At 38.1% G+C, this 25,934-nt stretch overlaps 1 protein-coding gene across 8 annotated transcripts in view; it reads left to right on the forward strand.

Moving 5' to 3' along the window:
- Window positions 1–25,934, forward strand: part of dlgap2 (DLG associated protein 2) — a 619,373-nt gene that overhangs the window by 29,473 nt on the left and 563,966 nt on the right. For 6 of the 8 annotated variants that reach the window (XM_062969083.1, XM_062969084.1, XM_062969089.1 and 3 more), the window contains exon 2: window positions 25,296–25,418. The exons of the other annotated variants lie outside the window; for them this stretch is intronic. In XM_062969083.1, coding sequence (XP_062825153.1) covers window positions 25,359–25,418 — 60 coding nt within the window. In that variant the 5' untranslated portion in view covers window positions 25,296–25,358. The remainder of the gene's footprint in view (window positions 1–25,295; window positions 25,419–25,934) is intronic. 8 annotated transcript variants of the gene reach the window in all.

Genomic DNA, 25,934 nt, shown 5'->3' on the forward strand with positions numbered 1-25,934 from the left:
ACAGCATGTATATAGTAATCAATGCAAGAAAGCATGAGCCAAGAAAGAATGGGATCCTGATCTTGGAATCCTAGTGTAGCCGTTATGTGCCCTGCCTACAACAGGCAAGGTAAATAGGAGCTGACTCTAGAATTCCTTACTGACCAAATGTAAACATTAAAGCAGAAAATAAGGCAGAGATTAACCTGCCTCACTAGATATACCCACTATGTTAAAAAATAGCCACTGAAAGAGAAATAATAAGACAAATAGAAAATGGTGAAATTCCCCTTACTGAATCTAGAATAGGAACAGGGGAACATGATTCATTCCATGACTCAACAATAGTTGGTAGAAGAATTTTAATTATAATTCTTTACTTATTCTAATCCAGATTGGACCTCTTTCCTCTGAAGTTTTTACTCTCAAAAAGGAATCTCTGGATTTGGTCACCTGACTTTGCTGCTAGCTGTATTTTGAAAGCATCATCTGGTTTGACTATTACATTCCATTACTAGAACTCTTTTTAAACACATTTCTCCCAGGTTATGTACTGTATATATTTGGGTATAAGTTGAGGGTGTAATGAAGTATGAATTTTGGTTTACAGATGTTATGTTTAATTGTGTGTATATGTTTTAAAAGGGTAAGTATTAGAGTTACCAGTGTGTGGGGGATGGTAGCCAGCTCAGCATTCTGAGGCAGGTTGCCATAGAAACATAGCTGCTTCTGTAGAAATGTAGCTATTTTGAAGCTAGCAAGAAAGGGGCAGAGCTAGCTGGATGAAAAAGGAGGGAATGTTTTGAAGAGAGTTCAGTCTGTGATGGGGGAATCACAGAGAAGTTAAAATCGCAGTCTGTAATCGGGAGAGTCACAGGGAATAGACTGGTTCCAGGTTTAGGGAAACCAGGGAAGTTCAAATCTCAGTCTGTGCTCTGATGAGGCACAGGGAAGATTGATTCTAGGTTGATGGGATCAAGGAGACTAAATTGTTCATTTTGAGTCGGTTTTAAATAAGTTTGGTGACTTATTTAATGTAGTCTGTGTCCTGGAAAGGCACAGAGAATCTGTGATAGTGTATCACAGGGGTGACTGTGATTTGAAGTCACTGGATAGTCCAAGTTTCAGACTTTGGAACCAATCCCAGCTGGACTCACAGAGATCCATTGAAGTAACAGTTAGAAAGGAGCAGAGGAATAGGTTTTAACTACTTTAAGTAAAAGAAGTGATACTTTAAAGCAGGGGTCCCCAAACTAAGGCCCGGGGGCCGGATGCGGCCCTCCAAGGTCATTTACCTGGCCCCCGCCCTCAGTTTTATAATATAATATTTTATATCATTTTAAATAATATATTGTATATACATATAATATTGATAATAATGTTATAATGTTATACAATATAATACTAATAATAATGCCATATAATAATATTAATTATATGTTATATATTACATATAATATTACAGTATAGTGATATAGTTCAATATAGTAATATATAATGCTAATGTGATATGCTAACAATATAATATATTGTATGTACATACAGCTGCTCTGAGTCCCCTTCGGGGTGAGAAGGGCGGGATATAAATGTAATAAATAAATGCAGTAAATGAATAAATAAATAATTTTAGACTTAAAAGATAAAAGTTTCCCCTGACATTAAGTCCAGTTGTGTCCAACTCTGGGGTTGGTGCTCATCTCCATTTCTAAGCCGAAGAGCCGGAGTTGTCCATAGACACCTCCAAGGTCATGTGGCTGTCATGACTGCATGGAATGCTGTTATTTTCCCACCAGAGCGGTACCTATTGATCTACTCACATTTGCATGTTTCTGAACTGCTAGGTTGGCAGAAGCTGGAGCTAACAGCGGGTGCTCACTCTGCTCCCCAGGTTTGAACCTGGGACTTTTCGGCCCACAAGTTCAGCAGCTCAGTGCTTTAACACATTGAGCCACCGGAGGCTCCAATTTTAGACTTAGGCTCACCCAAAGTCTGAAATGACACAACAACAATCCTAATTAACTTAACTATCTCATTGGCCAGAAGCAGGTCTACACTTCCCATTGAAATCCTGATAGGTTTATGTTGGTTACAATTGTTTTCATTTTTAAATATTGTATTGTACTTTCATTGTTGTTGTTGTTTTGCACTACAAATAAGACTTGTGCACTGTGCATAGGAACTTGTTTTTTTTTTCTTTTTCAAATGATAATTTGGCCCCTCCACAGTCTGAAGGATCGTGGACCGGCCCTCTGCTTTAAAAGTTTGAGGACCCCTGCTTTAAAGAGTTTGATTCATCTCCTTCTAGTATTGTGACTGTTAATAAGAATACCTCTAAGTGAAACATCTTTTGTAACCACTAAGCTCTGTGCCTGAATAAACTTGTTATAGTTCTTCCAACATCTAAGCCTCTGTCACATATATTCTAAATCAAGTTACGCTACCCTTTAAAGTAAAAGTAAACATCTCCCTGTGTCTTTGGTGGTTGCATCTTTCTAAATTGGTGACAGTCGTTATTAGCTTCTTTTTTTTTTTTACAAATTCTTTACAAATTTTGTGCAGCAGTGGGATAAAAAGATTCCCCCTGCCTGAAGGAACCTTAGTCGTTCATTAGTTCTTCGCAGAGGGCTATAGGTAAAGGTTTTCCCCTGACATTAAGTCTAGTCGTGTCCGACTCTGGAGGTTGGTGCTCATCTTCAGTTCTAAGCCAAAGAGCCAACGTGGTCCGTAGACACCTCCAAGGTCATGTGTCCAGCATAACTTCCCACCAGAGTGGTACCTATTGATCTGCTCACATTTGCATGTTTTTGAACTTCTAGGTTGGCTGTATCTGCAGTGAAAATAATGGATTGTGATATGACCTATAGATAAGTTGAGGGTCATTCACCAATGCCACCTCAGAGAAGAGAGTAGAGCTTCTTTTGTGTTCCTCTGGGACAGACTAAACTCTCGCCGTTTGCTGCTCTATTCAGAGAAGGGGTTGGTTACATTGACCCATGGATAAATCAACCCAAGTTTTTGCCTTGATTTTTGACTACAATTTCTATATGAGTATATAGGGTATATAAAATCATATGCATGGTTTTAGTAAACATGACAAATACAATCCTTGACCTGCTTCTTTGTTTTGTTACGGCAAATATGAGTGATTAATATAGTTGTTATAGTTACTGCCTGTTTATAATTCATCATGCTTAGCTATGAATGTCTAGCAGTAAGGCATTGTTATGTGTGGCCAAATCTAGACATTTGGTATTTTGTAGGAATTCTGTTTAGTTTCAACTTCTAGTGTTCAGTAAGAAAGGGTTTTGGTGCCCTCTGCTGCTTACATTAGATTTTTTTTTTGAAGAGGATTTTTATGATTGCTGGCAACTACTTCATTGTTATTAATCTCTTGTCATTCCTCAAAGCTTCCCTTCGCTCTAGGAAAAATACATGTAGCAGATGCTGCTGGTACTGCTGACAGTGGTGTTTCTACTTTAATGCCAAAACAGATAATATAATTTCAAAATTAAATTTTGGGAATGGAAAGTTGTATTGTTTGCATTTCAGCATGGAAATGGAAATGTCCAAATATATAAAACAAAAAAGGCAATTTCTTTGTTATCAGTTGCTTGGTTTTTTTATTTTCCATATGTGTGTACATTGACTAATTAACTATAACCACATACAGTAGAGTCTCACTTATCCAACACTCGCTTATCCAACGTTCGGGATTATCCAACGCATTTTTGTAGTCAATGTTTTCAATACATCATGATATTTTGGTGCTAAATTCGTAAATACAGTAATTACTACATAGCATTACGGTGTATTGAACTACTTTTTATGTCAAATTTGTTGTATAACATGATGTTTTGGTACTTAATTTGTAAAATCATAACCTAATTTGATGTTTAATAGGCTTTTCCTTAATCTCTCCTTATTATCCCACATACTCGCTTATCCAACGTTCTGCCGGCCTGTTTACGTTGGATAAGTGAGACTCTACTGTAATTACAAATTATGTGTAATTTTACTAAGCACTCATGATTCTCCCTCTCTTTTTATGTTTTATGATTATATTATATGATTATATATATTTTAACTAGCTGTGCCCGGCCACGCATTGCTGTGGCGAAGTATGGTGGTATGGGAAATAAAGTATTAAGGAATTGGTGGTAGTTAAGGTAAAGGGTAAACCTTTTCCCCTTACATTAAGTCCAGTCATGTCTGACTCTGGGGGTTGGTGCTCATCTCCATTTCTAAGCCGAAGAGCCAGCGTTATCCGTAGATTCCTCCAAGGTTATGTGGGATGACTGCATGGAGCGGCATTACCTTCCCGCCGGAGCAATACCTATTGATGCACTCACATTTACATGTTTTCGAACTTCTGGGTTGGCAGAAGCTGGGGCTAACAGTGGGGGCTCTCTCCGCTCCCCCAATTCAAACCTGCGGCCTTTCGGTCCAGAAGTTCAGCAGCTCAGCACTTTAACACACTGCGCCATCAGGGGATATTATTTCCTAAAGGTTGTGAATATACAATATTTCTGATTGTTTTTTTTTGTCTGTTGGAGGCAGGTATGAATGCTGCAATTAGGAAAAATGATTAGGATGTAATGGCCTTGCAGCTTTAAAGCCTGGCTGTTTCCTCCCCGAGTAAATTTTTTGTTGGGAGGTGTTAGCTGGCCCTGATTGTTTCCTGTCTGGAATTCCCTTGTTTTCAGAGTGGTGTTCTTTGCGATATTTTATGTGCTTCTACTGTCTGTGGCCCTCAGAAAACAGAGGATTTGCCAGACTTTGATAATGGGAATACTTTGTTGGGAGGTGTTAGCTGGCCCTGATTGTTTCCTGTGTGGAATTCCCCTGTTTTCAGAGTGTTGTTCTTTATTTAGTGTTCTGATTTTAGAGATTGTATTGTTCTGTTTTATTATACCACATTAATTTTTATATATTCTGATTTTAGTGTTTTTGAATACTTGGAGCCAGATTGTATTCATATTTATGGTTGACCGCAACACAATAATAATAATAATAATAATAATAATAATGATAGTAATAATAATGACTTTGGTAATACACAGTGCTTCACTGCCTTCTCAGCTTCCTTTCTGGAAGAATCCTTTCTTGGGAGGTGTTAGCTGGCCCTGATTGTTTCCTTTGTGGAATTTCCAATTTCCCTGCTTTCAGCGTGTTGCTCTTTATTTACTGTCCTGGTTTTAGAGATTATATTGTTCTGCATTATTCTATCCCAGTAATTATTTCATATTAAAGTAGAATCTCACTTATCCAACATTCGCTTATCCAATGTTCTGGATTGTCCAACACACTCTGCCTTTTCGTAATCAATTTTTTTGTAGTCAGTGTTTTAAATTCATTGTGATATTTTAGTGGTAAATTTGGAAATACAGTACAGTAATTACTACATAGCATTACTGCGCATGGAACTACTTTTTCTGTCAAATTTGTTGTATAATACGATATTTTGGTGCTTAATTTGTATAATGATTACCTAATTTGATGTTTAATCGGCTTTTCCTGAATCCCTTCTTATTATCCAACATATTTACTTATCCTGCCGGCCTGTTTATGTTGGATAAGTGAGACTCTACTGTATATTGATAATCTTATATTATCTGCTTAGAACTGGATTATATGAGGCCCCTTCTTCAGAGCTGGATAAAATGCACACTGAAGTGGATTATATGGTAGTGTGGAGTCAAGATAATCCAGTGCAAAGCAGATAATATAAGATTATAAATGGGTTATATAGCTGTGTGGAAGGGCCTTGACTCTACACTGCCATATAATCCAGTGCAAATTAACTAATCTGTGGAAGATACCTAAGTGAGGCCTAACTCTGCCTGTCCCCTGGGCTGAGTTGGTTGCTAGGAGACAAAGTGGGCTGAGATTAGTCCTCTAACTGGCAGCAATTGGATAAAAACAATTATTGCTCTCCCTCTAATTAGGACTTTATTTTTCTTTTCTTTTTGTTGTATCAATCTAGAGGCGTGGATGATGGGTTGTGTTGTCAAATTTCGAGGTTGGGGGGCCTGTAATTTTGTTGTTTTGTTGGTTGCCGTGATGCCATCACTCATTTATATATATATATATATAGATGTATAATGGTCCTTTGAAAATACAGAAGTTAAAGCTAGTACTATCAGTACTCACATAAACCTCTCTAAAAACAGGGTGTGTCTTAAAATCGTAATTGCTTTTCTTGTATATAATAAATGTTTTTTTCTGTTGGTGGTACTGAAGTTAGTGTGTGCTTTCTAATCGATGGCATTTTAGAATCAAAGAACTATGGTATATTCCATTATTTCATAATTCTTTCTCCACTGCAAACAAACTGCATTTGTTTATGCTGCACTCAACAAGGAGTGATATGTTATCCCTATTGAATGTAGGAGTGATATATTCATGTAACATTTACAAGGATAGTTGACATTTAAGTCAAAATCACATTGAGTCCCATAGGGCTATAAAGAATATTCCCCATCTTCCATGAAAAAGGGATTTTTCACACATTCCCCTTCCCAATCTCTTCCTTTGTGTTAGGTCATTGGGCTGCTCCTTGATCTTGGCACCTCCCTTTATTTCATAGTCAAAAGATTTCATATATTCCACACATGGAATACAGTATGTACCATGCACATTTTATATAATGAGTTCTGAACCCCGTATTTGCAATTGCTATTCTACAATGTTCATAATAAACTATTCTACAACTGGGAAGAAGACACCCCATGCTTGTTTGGAGATACTCACTTAACTGAAGATTTGTCTGAAACCAGCAATCCAGGACTAGGGCTATAAAGAATATTTCTCATCTTCCATGAAAAAGGGATTTTTCACACGTTCGAAAAAGGATCAACTGCTGCAAGATTTTTCACCCTACAGCAACTTTCCCAGCACAAGTGAAGTGTATATAAAATTCCCAAAATGGGAAAAATAACTGGAAACTGCAAAAATGACTTCTATTTTGTGGAGGAAACCTCTGAAGTATTTTACTACCTTTTTTGCAAGAATGAAGTAGACAAAGATTTATATTTCACACATAAATCCTAGCTCTTTCAAGCTCCTTTACCTACATGTCTTCTGAACTGACACCCAGAATGCCCTTCTGCTACTTACATTGCCATGTCAGTACTCCCATTGAAAGGAAACAAGTGAGGGAGAGAAATTACCTCTTGGAATTTGTTTTTATGTTTGCTTGTTGCTTTCATTTTATTGGCTATACACTGAACTGCTTCTAATTGTATTATTTGTTTTGTTATCTTTTAACTTACATATGAATGTGTTGAATTTAACATTTGTAAGTCACCTTGAGTCCCAGCATGGGAAGAAAGATGTGATATAAATAAATGTATATTATATGAGAGACTAAGCTGAGTGTTGTTTGCCATGCATTGCCACCTTCTTTCCCCTTCTGTTTACTACTATTATTCTGTTTGTGTCAACATGTCTGTGATTTAAGTGGTCTCTGGTTCATGAAAGGTTATGTTACACTTAGTAATGTAGAGAGGGCAACCATTCAGACTCAGGAAAGCAAAATAGTTTCCTCCAAATTCAGAAAATGTTTACTTCAGTTCCAAGTTCAATGTATACCTTTTTATCATCAGGAATGTGATAGATCCCAATTCCTCCTTTATTCCCCAACTTCAGAGTGCCTCCTTCCCCATTCTGCCTCTGTTCTAATCATTTAGCACTCCAGTCATGGCAACGGGGAAATGTGGGAAAATTGTCTTTCCCTGTCTGTTTACATAAGCACCAAACTGTGCCTTTGATATAACAGGGATGCAAGAAATATTCAGTAAAATGTATTTCCCTGAGCAAGAAGAGGAGTCACTCAACACAGTGAAGTAACCGTTTGAAAAATCAGCAACTGCAGCAAGATATTCTCCCATCTGCTTATAGTTGAAAAGGCAACCACTGCCCTCTCCTCAGATTCTTTGCAATAATAATAATAATAATAATAATAATAATAATAATAATAATAATAACAACTTTATTTTTATACCCCGCCCCATCTCCCCGAAGGGACTCGGGGCAGCTTACATGGGGCCTAGCCCGATAAGAAAATCAATATCAATAGCACGACTATAAAACAATTATACCAGTAAAACATCAATAGCAATAAAACAATCATTAAAATCAGCAAAAAGCATACAAAAAACATACAATATTAAAACAGGAGACTAATTGATAAAATCCAGAACAGCATGTGCAATAAAGTGCAAAATAGCATTGGCAACATCTCAGAAAAGGGGGCTATTATAAAATGGGCAGATGGATCAACTTCAGCAAGCAGCCGCAACTTCAGCAAGCAGCCGTTGTGCAAAACTCTGTGCGAAACTAGACTCCTTATATTCCTTTTATTAAAGTGCACATGTGTTTAAACCCATGTATGAGCACAGAATGACAAAAATATCGGGGTGTGGTGGAGGCTCCTTCCTTAGAGGCTTTTAAACAAATGCTGGGTGGCCATCTGTCAAGGGTGCTTTGATTGTGCTTTCCCTGCATGGCAGGGGGTTGGATTAAATTGAGTTGGAAGAGATTGCATAGGCTATTATTCTATGATTCTAAAGTTTCAACAAAAATCATGTGCATAGAAACTTCAAACACTATTAAAAATGCTCAGCATTCTCTTGTCAGACCAGAAAAGGGTATTGAAGGTTTCATTGCCTCTTTCATGAGAATGAGAAAAGGAAGGACTTGCATCCCTATGCTTTGGCATCAGGAACACTGGGAAATTAGGCTTTTTCGGCATCTCTTACGTTGCGGATGTTGCATGTCAAACATCAGATTGAAGACAGAGGATCCACACCTAGCTTTCTTTTTCCATTGGAATTTGTATTGAGGCAACAACAAAAGGGTAGGATAATAAAATGAATTTTCTCCACTTCGTTTCCAACAAATCAGATGATTACATTCAGGAGACCATGGTACAATTCCTTGTGTATACTTTTTTCCCCCCTCCCAATTTGCTTTAAAAAGTCTTAAGCCACTTAATCATAATATATTGTGCAAAATGTTTAACTGTTTATTATTTTCCCCCCTAAAGTTTGTATGTGTGTGTGTGTGTGTGTCTATGTAAAAAACTGCCTTTGGCTTTTTTTGGTACCAAAATAAATAAACAAACAAATAATAACTCTTCTTTGCCAAAGGGAGAATAGTTAATATTTCATAATTAATTGTGTGGCTGGCAATGTTTTTTGAAATCTCAAAGACTAATTTCTGTACTTACAAAGAAACAAATTCTTAAAATTATTTTCCAGATCTGATTAAACTCTAAGCAAGTAATAAAATTCTAGGCTTTCCTTGTTTCATTCCCCTTTTCTGATTCCCCAAGAGTCCTCCCCGTTACCAAATACCCTGTTTTTCCCTGCAGAGAAAGGGAGGGGCTAGGCTTGTCCAGTTAGTTTGGAAAGTGAAGGGAATATTTTGGGAAGTGGAAGGCTAGCACTTGCCAAGCATGTGGTGCGTGTGATGAGGGCTGGCAGGGAAATAGGATCTCTCTTCTAGGTCTCAAATTGGCTTGGACCAAGGCTGACATCATGATTCAAGACACAGATATTTGCTCTGTTCTGTGGGAAGTTCTTTGGGTTTAATGTTAATCTGTTGTGCTTCTGTTTCACCTGCACAGTTCACATCACTCCTTGGAAACTCTAGCAGTACAGTCAGCCCTCCACTGGAACAAAAAAAAAAACAACCCTATTTTTATATGAAAGACTTCTAGAAATTTTTAGGTCCTCGAGCACCTGATGGACTTTGATCATAGAATCGCACTGTAGGACCTAGAGATTTCTACAGAGAATATTTTAATTGAATCAATGAATAAGCAAATCTGCAAAAGTCAAATTTGCCGAGGGCCAACTGTATTGTATCCAGCCTCTTTCTGCCTCCAGTGTAGAGATGCTTGTCAGGCCCATAGCCAGGATTTTGATTCCGGGGGGGGGGGGGGGGGGCTGAGTCTCCCAATACTCCCATGCATATGGGATATATTGAGCATGGTGATCAGATCATGATATGAATAAACATAACAGTTTAAATAATAAATGTAAGGCCTTCTCATGGACCACCCTGATAATATGCCAGATGCTTGTGATAATGTCCCTAGGGGTGGACCTACTCTAGGTTAGTTTGAATTGTAACAGAGATGTCTTGAATCCGTTTTTATGTTCTAGCATCTCTACACTTTGGACTAAACCTAGAGTGGGTTCACTACTCCACTGACATAGTACCACCAACCACCATTGGCAGCATGCCAGCCCACATCCTCCATACATAGAAGTACAATTATAGCACCATGATTACAGTGTAACAACTGTGCATGCATCCTGTAGAAATCTGAAATTTGCCTGTTCTGGAAAGATGTTGGGGTATAAGAATATGGGGTCACAAAGTGGATTGTTATAGCTTGGTTATGCCTTAGCTAGCTTGAGTTAAAATTCTAAATAGGAGTTTTGCTAGTGGCTACAAACTTTGAGACTTACAATCTTTCCCTTAAAAACAGATATGAAGCTTGTTGCTGAGCTTGGAAGAACATAGGTGTGACTTGCAGAACATGAAGGATTGGCTTTTGTGATTTTGATGCAGGACAAAAGACAAAGAAATGGGCCAAAGAGTTAGGCTTAGAAAACAAAAGAATTAGACTAGCATGTCAATTTTTTGTAGAATATCAACAAACAAGTGACACAAGTGTTTGCCCAAATACATACTATTTACTGTAAATGTAGAATTTTGAAAATTATTGAGATTGTTAGGGGCAGTCTTGAGGAAAGGAGGATATAAGATGTATGAGTTTCAGTGATAATTTGCCCCTCTTTGAGCACAGATAGGTACAGTAGAAAGAACCATATGCATGTATTAGAGCTTTGCTTTTGCAAGGTTCTTCATTGTTCTGTGTGTCATTATAGTCTTGCTAGGATTCAGATCTTGAAGAAATCTCAAGACCCAGGTTTTACTTGGGCACAGACTTGTTTTTCTCCATTCTCCATTTTTTCATTTCCCCAATAAAGAATACTTAGCATTCTTAGCCAGAAAGCCCCTCTAGTGCCTTGCCAAACTCCTAGGATCCTATAGGAAGGAGCCATGACAGTTAAACTGAAATCATAGCATTATAATTACGTAATGTAAAAGGCTTCTGGTTTTTCCTGACTACACAAGAAGAACTTGAATAATTTCATAGCCAGTTTAGGATTGAAAGGACAGGCCTTCCATTATCTCTCACTGGTCACAGCATTTTTGTAAACATGTGAATGCATAGCAAGTTTTCAGAAATTGTTTCATGTAACAATTTGTGGGCTCACAATCCACAAATTCAACCCACCATGGGTTCAAATGTACATAACACTGTACATTTGAATCTGGAGAGCTTGTGCATCATCTGCTTCTGCCTTCAAGATATTAGGGTTCCTTTGCATTTTTAATAAGGACTTAACCATTCATATTTTTGGTATTTGTGGAGGACCCTGGAATCCATCCCCTATGAATACCAAAATCTCATCCTATGTGCACAGTTGGTTGAATAGTTTTATAAAATAAGCCAGTAACAATACTGATTAGCTCCAGACTATGGTGGAAGACAGTAGGGGATACAGCATGGTCCAGATTGGAATAATGATATGCATTCCAGTCTTGCTACTGTGCAACGTAAAGCATAGTATTCATAATCTTTAAAAACTGTTAGGCTAAGTAGGAAGGTTATAATTTGGAGCTCCTGGTGGAGTATTGGGTTAAAGCCTTGTGACTTGAAGGTTGGGTTGCTGACCTGAAGACTGCCAGGTTCGAATCCCACCCGGCGAGAGTGCGGATGAGCTCCCTCTATCAGCTCCAGCTCCTTGCGGGGACATGAGAGAAGCCTCCCACAAGGATGGTAAAAACATCAAAATATCCGGTTGTCCCCTGGGCAACGTCCTTGCAGACGGCCAATTCTCTCACTCCAGAAGTGACTTGCAGTTTCTCAAGTCTCTCCTGACACAAAAAATATTATAATTCAGTTGTTGTGCTAGTTCACATGATTTCAAAAGCACTTATCAGTAGATATCTAGCTCCCATCCCCAAATGTATTCATGGCTTGTTGCAACCCTTTGGATATCATAAGCAGATGCAAAGTATGATAATTAGCTTGTAGTAGAATATATGCCCCATAGAGATTGCTAAGCAACACTTGACAGCAATATATATAGGAATACTGGCATTGTCTGCAGATGTAAAATCACATTCATTTTCACACTAAAATGTTCAGCAGATAAAGATGAATGACCTATTGCTTTGAGCTCTTCTAACCCCAAAAGTAGCGACAGGAGAAGAAAATACAAAAGAGTCAGTGAAATATATCTGTCTTCTCTTTGATTTTTTTGTGAAGATGGTAAAGGTTATTTCACAGATGAGGGAACATTCTGAGATGTTATCCATGTGGTAGTTTAGAGGGTTAGTCCTTGGATTACCATAGAATTATTTTGGAATAAGATGAAATGAACGTTTGTATAATGCTTGGTGAAATTATAAGCGGAATATATAAGAGTTCAAGGATTATGATTTTTTTTTAAAAAAAAATAAAAATAAAGATTCTATCTCAATTCTGAATCAGTTATTGAATTGGATTTCCATTCTGTGGATGAAACTAATCTGATTCAGCTGAGAATGATCTGCTACCTGTGGAGCTACATTTCCTACAAAAATATGCAGTAATTACTTGTTTATTAGATGATGATGATGATGATGATGATGATGATGATGATGATGATTGTTATTATTATTTACCCCATTTGTACCCCGCCTTTCTCCACCCTGGAGGGGATTAAATATTCGACTCTTTCATTAAAGTGCCTAAAGCAGCATATATGAGTTCCCATTATTTTGCCATTGCAAGACTGGTGACCTCTCCACACAGGGCTAAATTAGGCAGCATGCACTGATTTAGCCCTGGTCAGTTTCCATCAGATGACACTGGCGCAACTCCATGGGTGAAGGAATCCATGGCAAGAAGCTGCACACTCAATGCATGCTCACGCTTCCCCCCATTTGATCACCCTCAGTTGGAGTTGGGAGATGCGGGGCATGTGGCGCTGGGTTCCCCACACCCCTCTAGTAAATGGAGCACCTCCTGTGGCCATGTGACAAGGTCTTGAGAACCAGACTTGGCTGAGGACGAGAGAGGAATAGGAAAGTGGACTGACTCATAGTTGTCCAGTAAGCTTCATAGCTTAACAGTAAACAGAATGTTGTTCTCCCCAGTTCTCATCTCAAACTGATAATTACACTTTTTTCAGACCGATGTAAGAGATTGGCATGTTTTCCTGCTGTGCCAGGAATCAGTACCATATTTGTGGCCACCTGTTTCCTAGATTTCCAGAATACCTGGAAACTTGCTGCAGACCAACAACCATAAGACTTGTGAACTAACACCAGCTCATGGACTGCAATTCTGAGTAGCACGACTGTATACCACACTGAGAATAAACATCTCTGACTGCCATATGAACCAGAAGAATCTGTGTGCCTTAAGGACAACCATACTTAATCAGACCAAAGGCCTATCTAAGGCCATGTCTACATGAGGCGAATAATGTAAAATAATCTATCAGTTGCCGCAGGGAATCCACACAACACAAAATGGATTTGCAGCAGAAGCTCTGTGTCCAGTCACTAACCTGGCCCAAGAAGAAACATGATTTCTTCCATGATTTTCAGGAGTGATCCCAGAGTTTTCAAGGAGTGGGCAGCTGGATCAGGGTGGATATGACCAGATCCACTGTCAATGTATCTGTCAGATCCATTGCTGTGTTGCCAGCCCCAAGTAGTTCCCTGGTAGAGGCTTGCTGCCAATGTCTCTTCTGGTGAGGTCATAACAGCCATGTAACCAGGAAAAATGGTTACATTTATCTTGTGGCTGGTGAAGAAGTGATGGTAGCCCAGTGCTTTTTTGTCTGGCTGCATTGGAGTAAGTACAGAATTTCAACAAGTGTGAACATAGCCTTAAACACCATTCTTCATACATTGACAAATAGTTGCCTCAGGGAAACTTGCCAGTGCAACATAAATATAATTGCACTCAATTCCTTATACTCCCTAGCAACTGAGGAGACAAGCTGAACAAAAAAGGATGTGCAGCATGATTAACGTATTCCAAGTGTTTGTCAAATCCTCTTTTGAAACTGTCCAAATTGGGTAGCCATCTCAACTACTAGTGGTAGTGAATTTCAGTTCAACTAGGGACTTTGCAAAGATATATAATTTCATCTAATTTCAGTATGTTACCATTTAGCTTCATGAGATGATTCCAGATTCTAGTATTCTGTGAAAGAGAGCAAAACCTCCTATACTTCAGCCTCTCCCCATGATACCTAAGCTTACACTCTTTTATCATGTCTCCTATTCATTTGATTCTAAGCCAGACATAGCGTGCACTTAATTACTTCCAAGCTCTGAATGCAGGTGATTTTCCTCCCTTCTCTAAAGTTTCAATATGACTATATGCCTCTTGCTTATAGCCAGAGATTATCACAATACAAGAGAACATACCAGTATTCACCTGATGTGATTTTTCCACATTTTGTTGTATTCCATACAGGAAATAAAGTGACATTTTTGTCATTATATTTGCATGTCTAAAACTGTGAGAGTGCAAAACATTTTTGTTGTTACATAAAAGTTAATTAAACAAAAATGAACTAGTACTTGCCAGTGGCAAATATATTCCCTCCTTCTATCCATTTCCCAATACATTATCTTGGTGAAATTATATTACATCTGTCGGGTTGGTGGAAAAGGGTCTGCTCCTGAACTGTAATGTTCAAACCCTGCCATAGATTCTCAGATGAAAGAAAAAGACACGGCAGTGAGCCCCAATTTATTTATTTATTTATTTACAGTATTTACATTCCGCCCTTCTCACCCCAAAGGGGACTCAGGGCGGATCATAATGTACATATACATGGCAAACATTCAATGCCATTACACATACGACACACACATACAGAGACACAGAGGCTATTTAACATTCTCCAGCTTCTGGTTACATGAGAGTATGTTCGATTCCAGCCACAGGGGGAGCTGCTGCTTCATAATCCACTGTGATGCCGAGTCCTTGATGGATTACTTCCTCATCTTCTGGAATGCACGCTGGACATTTTTATGGTGATGAAAATTAGTTAAATTAGCCTCCCCGCATAAGCGGTCCCTACATTTCCTACTTGACAGATGTGACTGTCTTTTGGGTCGCTTAGGTAAACAATGAGCTGGGGCTATTTTTAATGGTCAGGCACTCAATCTGACCCGGGCTTCGAACTCATGACCTCTCGGTCAGTAGTGATTTATTGCAGCTGGCTACTAACCAACTGCGCCACAGCCCGTAAGTGTAGGAAGGTCTGCAGTAGTTGCTTGGTTCTTTCTCCCTTAGTTGTATTTCTACCCAGTCTAGGTCTGACCCGCAATCATTTTTGTCTTTATCCACCCAAAAACAGCTCAGGCACCATTTTGCTGAACAACATCTGGCAAGTGTCTCAGTAATTCACAATTATATCACTAATTTCACACTTTAACTACCATGAGTCCATCCTATGAAGAATGAGAATGATAAATGTCCTTCTCTACACTGCAAATTCTAGGAGTCCATAAGACACAACCATGTTGTTTTTTAAGTGTAATAATAGTGCTATAAGTGTAATAATAGTGCTTTTTTAAGTGCTATAATTTTGTAGTGTGAAATGAAGCCTGGCATCCATTTCTCAGGGCTGGTAGCTCCCAGTCCAATTCTCTTGCTCTTGTTTTCCGAAATATTTTCTTCTTTCTCTCCATTTCTACCCAAATTAGGGTACCCTTGGAGATCACATCCACATCAATTGTGTGACATATTTCTTTTCTCTCTTTTGTGCTGCTATTCCATGTTTCAGCACAACCCCTTTCCTTTTTTAACATTGGAAGAGCTGAACAGATACACCTGCTCATGCCTGACATTCATTCATTCATCCACTCATTCACTGTCCCATCTTCCTTCCAGTATGAGACTTGAGGCATCTAACAATGTAAATTAAATTTGCCTTATAGTTTTTTTTAAAAAAATCATTACAATTACCCCAAATTGAGTAAAACATGAATTTGAAATTGTAAAATCATGAATTTGAAAAAGTAAAAGCATAATAAAAGCACATTACACACTACTGAAAAATCTTTCTGCCTGAACCAGTTAAAAATACAAGCCTTGTTTAAATTTAAACGCCTTTGCCTGCTTGAAAAAGGAAACAGAGTGAGGACCATTGGAAAGGGAGTTTCAAAGCCTAGGAGCAGCCATCAAGAGGAATCTCCCATTTTGTCACTATATAAGCAAGTAAGGATGGTGAGATGGAAAGAGATTCCACCTCTGACTTGTCAAGTTTGAAACTTCAAATGGGATAATATAGTCTTTCAGATAGTCTGGACCTAAGCCACATAGGGCTTTATAAGCAGCCGTTAATTTGCACTCAAGAACAGACTGGAAATGAAGGTATTTTAAAAAAGGGAGGAGTTACATTTTCCTTATAGCCATCCCCAGTCAACAGTCTAGTTGTGGTGTTTGGCCCCCACTTTCGGACTGTTTCCAAAGGCAGCCCCACGTAAAGTGTGTTATAGTCAGCCAAACAGGATGCAATCATGGCATGTGTTACGAAACCCTGACATTTCAAGGAAAGGGTGCAGCTGGCACACCATCTTTAACTGTGCAAATGCACCGGGTGGCTGCAAGATGATTGGGAAGCCACAAAAAACAGCAGGACAACTAGGCATGAATGCCAAGCTGAGGGTTATTAAATACTTAGCAAATGACAAGAAGAAAGAAGGATGGTAATTAAGACGGATAATGAGGAAAGAGTAGGAGATCGCTATGGGCAGAGCCAAGTCTTAAAAGAGATTTTTCTCAGGTGGATGCTTGGGCTCAATTGACATGTGATGAAGTTAATGACTAAAGCAGGGCAATAGAGAAAGGAAAGCAGGAGAAAGAATGAGAGATAAACACAACTTCCTCCACATTAAATCTTTACTTTGAGGGGCAAAAGCAAGAATATAACACAAACAAAATTTGTTTGCAGTTCCAAATACGTGTAGTAGATTTTCTTCTAGTCTTTCTTAATGATAAATCAACCTTGAAGGCATGGGGGGGGGGGGGAATCAGTACTTCACTGCTTGTACAGCTCACCGCCCTGCCCCTTCCCCCTTCCTCTCCCTTTTCCTGCATTTCAGGGTCCTGTACCAACATTATCTGGCACTTTCTGCCCATTCTCTTTCCCCAGGTTTGCTTCATTGTGTTACTGGGCTATTTTCCCCTTCATACTCTCTCCTTTCCCCTGACTTCATATTACAATGCTGTCTGCCTGAACAAAGCTGCCAGTGTTGTTTTAAGTAGAGGACACACAATCCGATTAACACAGTTCTCCTTTTTCTACTTTGACATGGAGAAGATGGAGTTAAAGAAAGTGGAAGAACATGGCAGCAGGAGCAGTTGTGGCAAGAATGGGGCAGAGAAGTTGAGGCAAAGGAAAAGTGTCAGTAATGGGGCAGAGAAGTTGAGGCAAAGGAAAAGTGTCAGTAATGGGGATGACCCATTTCCTCCTTCCTAGTGGCAGAACACCGCCTGCACTTTGTAAAGTGAACCTGATCCCCCTCCTGCAGGTGTCTTGAAAGATGCACAATATTTCTTCATCAAAGCAAGTCAACCAATAGACTACACTGACTTTTAAAATACTAATTATTGCTCTTCTGCTTTTGCACCACTCTGTTGCATTTTTCCTTCTGTGCACTTGTCCCATTTCTTTGATTTGCAAAACAGACTTCAGTAAGGGCCCTTCCACACAACCATATATCCCAGAATATCAAGGTAGAAAATCCCACAATGTCTTCTTTGAATTGGGTTATCTGAGTCCACACTGCCATATATTCCAGTTTAAAGCAGATATTGTGGGATTTTCTGCCTTGATTTTCTGGGTTATATGTCTGTGTGGATGGGCCCATAGACTTTCCTTCAAAAGCTGTACAGGTTTAAGAGAGAATGAATCCCAAGTGTCAGTTGTATATATTAGATTTCAATCATTGTTTAAATGAACTCACAAAACGTTAGGGACAGGGGAGTGGCTACAGAGTTTGCCAAATATCTCCACTACTCCAAAAATTAGTGACTTGTTTTTGTTTGTTTACATATTTATTGACTTATTTATTTTATTTTAAAAATAAGCATAATATAAGCTTGAAACTGGGGCCATTCTTCTAAATGGACAATGAGCATCGTGCTTCGAAAGTGGATAAAACATGGACAACTGGGTGGTATGGAAGCCTGGTCCAGGAGGCTCAGAAATAAAAACAAATGGAATACAAATTTGAGACCAAAGTGCTCCAGCATCCCGTACAAGTTTTGATTTGGATGGAACCAGGCTTGGAGGAGTGTGAGACAGCCTCATCACACCACAGCATGGATCCATTTTAAATCCAGTTTCTGCCTTCTGGGATTTGTAGTTTAGTGAGGCCCAGGACCTGTCTGGCTGAGCTGGATTTAAAGTGAATCCATGCTCTATAGTGTGATGAGATACTAGGTGGAGATCAGTGAGAATGACAAAACCACCCACTTATATATTGGGAGGAGAAATGCCATTGGTGTCAGTCTGTAGGCACATTTTGCTCATCCCTGCTTTCAGAAATATAATCCCTCCTCCTCTGATCCATTGACTGTCTTTTTAATCACAGTATTTCCTACACAGAGGAATAGGAATATTGCTGAGGAGCAATATTGTACTTACTTATAAAGAGAGTATGCTACAAAAACTATGAAAAGCATCCCATATTTCACAAGCTTTTTCGTTTCTAATTTGTACCTTTGCTGTAATTGTAGTAGCCTGCTCCAGTACTTCATATTCTTAACCCTAATGAGACATACGAATTCCACATTTCTTGGACCCAATCATTTATATCACACCTGGCCATTAGCTTTAGATAATAATTCTTTGGCAGTGTCTCCTCCATTGCTGTAATTTTTGCCAGCAAGACACTAATATGTCTGAGATGATACAGGATGTATTCCCTTTTCAGACTTCATCTTGATTTTATTCTGTTCTCACAGAAAAGAATGAAATAAAATTTGAAGACTGAAGTGTTATTGAAGTCAGCTTTCTAACTAGAAAAACCCTCATTTCTATCCCAACAAAAAAAAATAGAGACTGAAATGTTATCAGTAGGCCATCAACTTCACTGCCAAACAACAAAGATAGGATTTTTTGTTCTGGCTTTATTGTACTGCAAGTAAGCAGCAATGTAGAGTAGCCTTTTGCAAAATAGAAAGATGAATAATCTGGTAGACAAGGGAAGACAGTGGGCACTTTAGGAATGAAACTAAGCAAAAACAGGCATAGAGAGGAATGAGTATCATAGGGTCATGCCATGCTTGAAGGAAGCAAATACAGGTCATGACTTGGCAGCCAGCTGGAAGCAATCAAGTTTGTCTTTCATCTCAGTAGGAGAGAAAACTAAGCTGTGAAATTTTTCATTCATCTTGGGAGTCTTTGCTTTGGTGCACTTTTCCTGGGATGGGCAGACTTATCTCCCCTCCCTTTTTGTTATTTTCATCCCATCCTTTTTTTTTTTCCCTTTTGGTGCAAATACCTGCAGAAGTACAATTCTTTGTTCTTTCAGTCATCATTAAGGGTACTTGCTTTGGGGGCCCATAACTTTGTGGTTGCAAGTGCAAGGATCCAAGCTATCATTTACTCAGGGCATTTCTCTCTGAATTTCCTCAAGCACTTCATGTTCCGAGGTTTTGTATGGTGGTATTATCTCCTGCAGCCTTTTCAGCACAGAGTAACTTGAGAAGAAAATATTTTCCTTTTGCATCCCTTATGAAAACCACAGACATATAGTACTCACCGCTTGGCCTTTCAAAAAGATAGTGAAGCAGCACATTATTTTTTTCCAACCCACCATTTGTGTTAAGGAGAAAGAAGGGACCCCCCCCCCCCCCACCGGGGATACATACAGCAGCAGAAGTACCCATGTATTTTGTACTGGCTTGTCTGTGTTTCTGCTTGAGTACCAAGCATTGTGTGAGAAGGCATCCTAATTCACCAATGCTAAACTTGTGGTCGCCACGTTGCATACTAATGGTTCAAACTGGAAGGTGGAGTGCCTCAACATTCTGTCTGAAGGGCGTTAATTTTCAACATTTTTGTCAGCATCAAAAATTGGAACTCAAGATAAAGGAATGGAGGGAATACTTTTCAAGTTTGCAGATGACACAAAACTGGGTGGACTAATATGCTGGATGACTGAAATAAAATTCGAGGGGATCTAAATAAACTAGAAAATGGGGAAGAAAATAATAAATGAAATTCAATAGGAACAAATGCAAAATTCTACATGTGTGCCACAAAAACAAACGCACAAGTATAGGATGATACATGGCGCAGCAGCACTATATGTGAAAAGCACTTTGAGATTATTGTTAATTATAATTTGAACATGAGCAAAAAGTGTGAGGCTGCAGCAAAAAAAGTTTTATACTATTTTAGTCTGCATTAATAGAAGCATAGTTTCCAAGTCAAAAGCCCCTCTACCTGATGGCCTGATATGGAATACTGCATTCAGTTCTGGGCATTTAAATTAAGAAGAATATAGACAAACTCAGAAATGAGCGCTGAGTATAAAAAAGAAGTAGACTGGACTCTTTAAATACCTCGAGAGCTATCACAGAGAGGGAAGGCCTGTTCTCAGTTGTCTTAGGCTCTTTCCACGCTATCCCCCTATCCCAGGATCTGATCCCAGACTATCTTTTTATCCCAGATAATCTCATATAATCCAGTAGAGACTGATATAATCCAATTTAAAGCAAATAATCTGGGATCAGATCCTGGGATAGGACAGTGTAGAAGAGGCCTCAGAGGGTTGGACCAGGTCTAATGGGCTGAAGTTATAGGAAAGTAGATTTCATTTCAACGTTAGAAAGAATCTCTTGACAGTAAAAGCAGTTCAGTAATGGAACTAATTGCCTAAAGAAGCAATGGGTTCCCTTTCTCTGGAATGCTTTTGAAAGAGTTTGGACAGCTACTTACAAAAAAAAGTCACAGAATCAAAGAATAGTTAGTGCATTGGACTAGATGGCTAATGAGGCCTCTCCCAACCCTATTATCCTTTTTTTTAAAAAAATATTGTATTGTATACCAGAGTCAAACCAATACAGATACTACAATAGCTAACAAAACAGACACATTACAACATCCTAACAAACCCTTTCCCTCTTTCCCCACACCCGTGAACCCATCACCTACTCACTGCGAATCTTACCTAATAAGAACAACCCTTATAACTTCTTTAATAAATTCCCCTTGTGACAATTTTATAATTTACTTTTGTCGTTCTTTCCAGAGATACAAATGACAGCATCCATTTTTTTTGGTGAATTCTTCATTATTTCCTCTGAGATAACTTGGCCATTTGTATACAATCTAATAATTTTTCTCACCAATTCTTTTTAGATAATTCTTTCCCCCCATTCCAGAATTTTGCTATTATCCATCTGGCTGCTACAAGGCTTTATTGACAAATTTTGTTTGTTTCCTTAACCACATTTTCCCAAAAATCTTGAAAACTCTATGATCCTGTGACTTTTGTGGTATGGTACAAAAACCTTTTAAAAATCCCAGGTTATGCCAAGAAAACTAAGAATAACTAAAAAGCACCATGCAAAGGGAAGAGGATTGTGTCATGAAAAATTCTACACATCTAACCAAATATGTCAATGGGAAACAACAACAACAATGACAACAACACATTAAACAAGAAATACATTCTAACACACAATATCTTAGACAAATGCAGAATCATGTGCACAAAAGAGTAATGTAGCATCGGAATATTAAACCATTGTTCACTTTTAAAAAACTCTTAAACTGGGAATTATTTGCAACATAAATTGATTTTTTTCATCATTTTATTTATTTATATCTTTTCCCCAGCTCTGGGATTCAGTGCAACTTGCAAAGGTTAAAACAGACACATTCAGGCCACCAGAAGCTTGATTAATAGAGTTGTTTCCCAATTATCTTTTCAAGATCTTTCTTGTTATTTTATATAACCATTTCTGTATTTCATCTTCAGAGGAAAGGGTAGTATTCATTGTTTCTCTCAGGCGTATTTCATTTTGGTGTTCTTACTAAATATATCTTATACTTGTTTCAACTCTTCCTTGGTGCTTCATTGTGAAGCCCAAAGGTTTATTTCTGTTCTCGGGGGCCTGCTAGAAATCGATTCTGCAGTTTGTAGTGCACATTACACTCCTAGCTGAGCTCCCTTGTGCATTCTGAAATCAAACTTTATTTTGAGTCTTTATGAAATACACCCCAGAGTCATCTGCCCTTTCTATATCCCATTTAGCTGTTTATAGCTTTACAGGTGTAATTACATTCTGTTATGGAGTGTGGCACATTTGTATTACAGGAATGTCCACATTGTATATTCGGGCAGAAGCTCATGAGAGATCTGTAGTTATGTATACATTTCTGCTTCTGTGTTACAAAAACCTGTGGTAGTATTCTGATCATTAAAAACAGAAATTGTAGCATTCCAATAACAAATTAGCAGACATCCATGTTTCGTGGCATGGCACACAATGTTACATCTAATGTGGTCTACAAGTTCTATCGGCTGTTGAAAGGATAGATAATGATGAGGTGGCATTAGTATTATTAAGTATATTTATGTATCCCCTTTCTCCTAGTGTGGGAGAAAGGAAATACTAAAGTCAATTCACAATATAGATTAAAACAGAATGCAGCTAAATTAAGGAGAACAGACTGTAAATTAAAAACAAATGTTCAGATTAAATTAAAAAAACAACTGCTAAAGAGCATTTAAATCATAACAGTTAAGGAAGAACAGCAATCAAACTAAATTCAGCATCCCCATTTTAAAAAAAGCTTCTGTAATAACAGCCAGTGAATGGCTAAAGGCTGTTTAAATGCAGCTATTACCACTACTATTAGGATACTGAAAATCTCAGTTCAAACGATTTGGAAAATAATACATTTCTGAGGCTACAGTCCTGTGTATATGTACATGATTTCAGTAGATCTTTTTTCCTCTGGATAATTTTGCCTAAGATTGCATGGTATGCTTGCAGAAATATCATGTATATATCAATGTGCAAATATTATTTTCTGTAGAAAAAAATGTTTTCTGAACAGAAAGATTGCAATATGTGCATGTGGTTGATTTGCTCAGAAAATGGTATTTTTCTGCATTGGAAGAAGGTGGTTATAAGCCAATCATTGCACACATTGACTGAATTATTATTTATGTTTTTCCCCTGTAATGTAATTCTCAAATTTAGATAAGAAATGTGTGGATTATTTTTAGAAGCATATATTAAATTAAAAAGTTGACATTTGTAAGGTGAAACCTCCATGTTAGCAGCCTTGTAAGAAATGTAACCTCCCAGCAGTCCTTGTGGTAGGATGCTATATTTGCTTATTTCTTAACTTCAGGGATTTATCTGCTGAATCATTAGTAATTGATTTTCAGATGCTACAGTAGGAATACTTCTTAAAAATAAATTACAAGCACCTTGTGTGCTATATAAAAAGTCTTGCCTTGCATTTTTAATTAAAGTGTGTGCTATCAGGATATAAAATCTAGCTGAATTCTAAAATGTAATATGGAAATAATATATTCAACTTCTTCTTGATGGCAATTAACAACTTTTATTTTAGTTATGTGGTAACCAGAGGTCTTTATTCGAAGGACACCACTGCTGTGTTGAAATCTCAACCATCTTGAAAATGCTGCTGGTTATAAGTGGGAGCTTAATTGTTTGGGGATAAAAAACTTAGAAAAGTTGCTTTTATGGACCAAGGCTCCCAGAATTCCTCTGTGAGAATGGCCAGTGAGCATGATACCTTCATGATTTGGGGAGTCACAGTCCTCAAATTCAATTTTTCCATGCTCTGGTTGAATCTGACCAGATCTGAACAAACACTCGGGGTTCATTTACACTAGAATTATTACATTTTGACACTACTTTAATTGCTATGGCTCAATGCTATGGAATCCTAGGATTTGAAGTTTGGGTGAGGTACCAACATTCTTTGGCAAAGAAGGCTAAACACCTTATAAAACTAAACCTTTATTGCTTTATAACTTTGGGGAATTGAGTATTGCTGGGCTTAGTCCCCATGTGTGCCACTCCAAGTCCCTTCAGGGAGATGGGGTGGGATATAAGAATAAAGTAAATAAAATAAAATAAAATAAATAAATTATTATTATCCTAAAATCAGTGGCCAACTTCGTCAGATATAGTAGTGATCTTGAGGCCCAAGTACTAGAACCAAGAAGGGATCTTAAGGGTCAAAGGGCATGGTGAATGATAGGAGCCCAAGAGTTGGAAGTATCAGTCCAACCTGGATATGCTTTTGATTTTTTGTGATAATATGCAATGTTGAATTAATATTTGGGTTAGGAGGATGAGGAGAAAATCAGAGTTATGTGGGAGACACTTTTCCAAGTTACACATCTTTGTTTTCTTTACCATCACGAATAGGAACACATTGCTGTCCAGATGTTATTCAACTTCAGTCTGTCTTCACAATTGGCTCTGCAGGCTAGGTATCATCGGAGTACAGGCCTAGCAACATTTGTAGGAAAATATATTCTGCCTCTCCTTGTTTAGAGTCTAAAGATATACAGCTATACTTAAATTACAACTATAGTTGTAATATTGTTCACTTTGCTTAGGCATCACATATGTAATCATTTCTATAGCTTTAGTAAAGATTACACCATACCTCTGATATTTGAATACAGATGTCGGGCTCTTTCCAGACTGAAATGGTCATGAAGAGATCCAGATAAAATAGTGGAAATGGAGCCTCCCATCACTGCCAGCTCACCCCACAGCACAAGTTCATTTTGTCGCAATGAAAAAAAGACATTGTTCTGATACTATCTAATCCAAACTATGTTTGCAACATTTGTGATTTCCTTTCTTGCTAAATAAAAAAAACCCTGTTTATATCTGTTTTGCATAACTGTGACCAGAAGCAATGGATTAGATCCATAATCCTTGTACCCAACATTTGCATAACATGCAGCTTGCAATTCTATACTTATTTGCTTCATGTTCCATTGCTGCCCTTGGCTGAAATAAATGCTCTGTGGGGCCATTTTTTTTACTATCAATTTGCTTTGATTTGCCCTTTCCCCCTATATAAACACCATATGCATTTATCTTTTTCCTTTTGCAGAGGGGTGGGGGTCAGGGGGCTTCTAACCTTTTGCTATGAAATTGTTTTCTTTTTTCCATTTCTATTCATTCCTCATCTTAGGGTTTCTCATCCCCGAAGTGTGAATGTAACTACCAGAAGTTCACTTTCTGCTGCTTCTTGTGAATGCCAACGTGCATGACTTGTGAATGCCAACAAGACACAGACATTATGGGGACAACTCAGGTACAGTTATCTTCCTAGGGCAAATGCCTCCTTTTTTGAACAGAATAGCATGTACATTGAGCAGGCAAAATACAAAAAGTACACTGTATGGTGACTCATGCTGAGTTGATTCTGCCATTCCTGTTGGTACTGAGTCTCCTGAAGATCAATTAGATGATGTTCTATCAAAAAGATAGATAAAAGTGAGTCTTTAATGGAAAACTTGTATCATGAATATATGCTGGCTGGCATGACCACTACTTGGTTGCTTTGTATATCATGTTGAACATTTGTTTGTTTAATCAACTCTTGATGAGGACTGCAATAAAAATATGTATATCAATGCATTAATGTTGCCAGCTTTTCAAAACAGCAGTAATTTGGGACAATCGGGAAGTACTTGTTAAAAAGTTTGAATTCAGATTAAATTCCAAATGAAAGTATTGATTTCAGTTAACTTAGCCATGTATTTCTACATGACTACATTCATAAATTGCATGATGAACACATTTGTTTCTTTATAAAGGGCCCTCATCC

Source organism: Anolis carolinensis, chromosome 1, assembly GCF_035594765.1.
Source record: "Anolis carolinensis isolate JA03-04 chromosome 1, rAnoCar3.1.pri, whole genome shotgun sequence".
In the NCBI taxonomy this organism is placed as follows: Eukaryota; Metazoa; Chordata; class Lepidosauria; order Squamata; family Dactyloidae; genus Anolis; species Anolis carolinensis.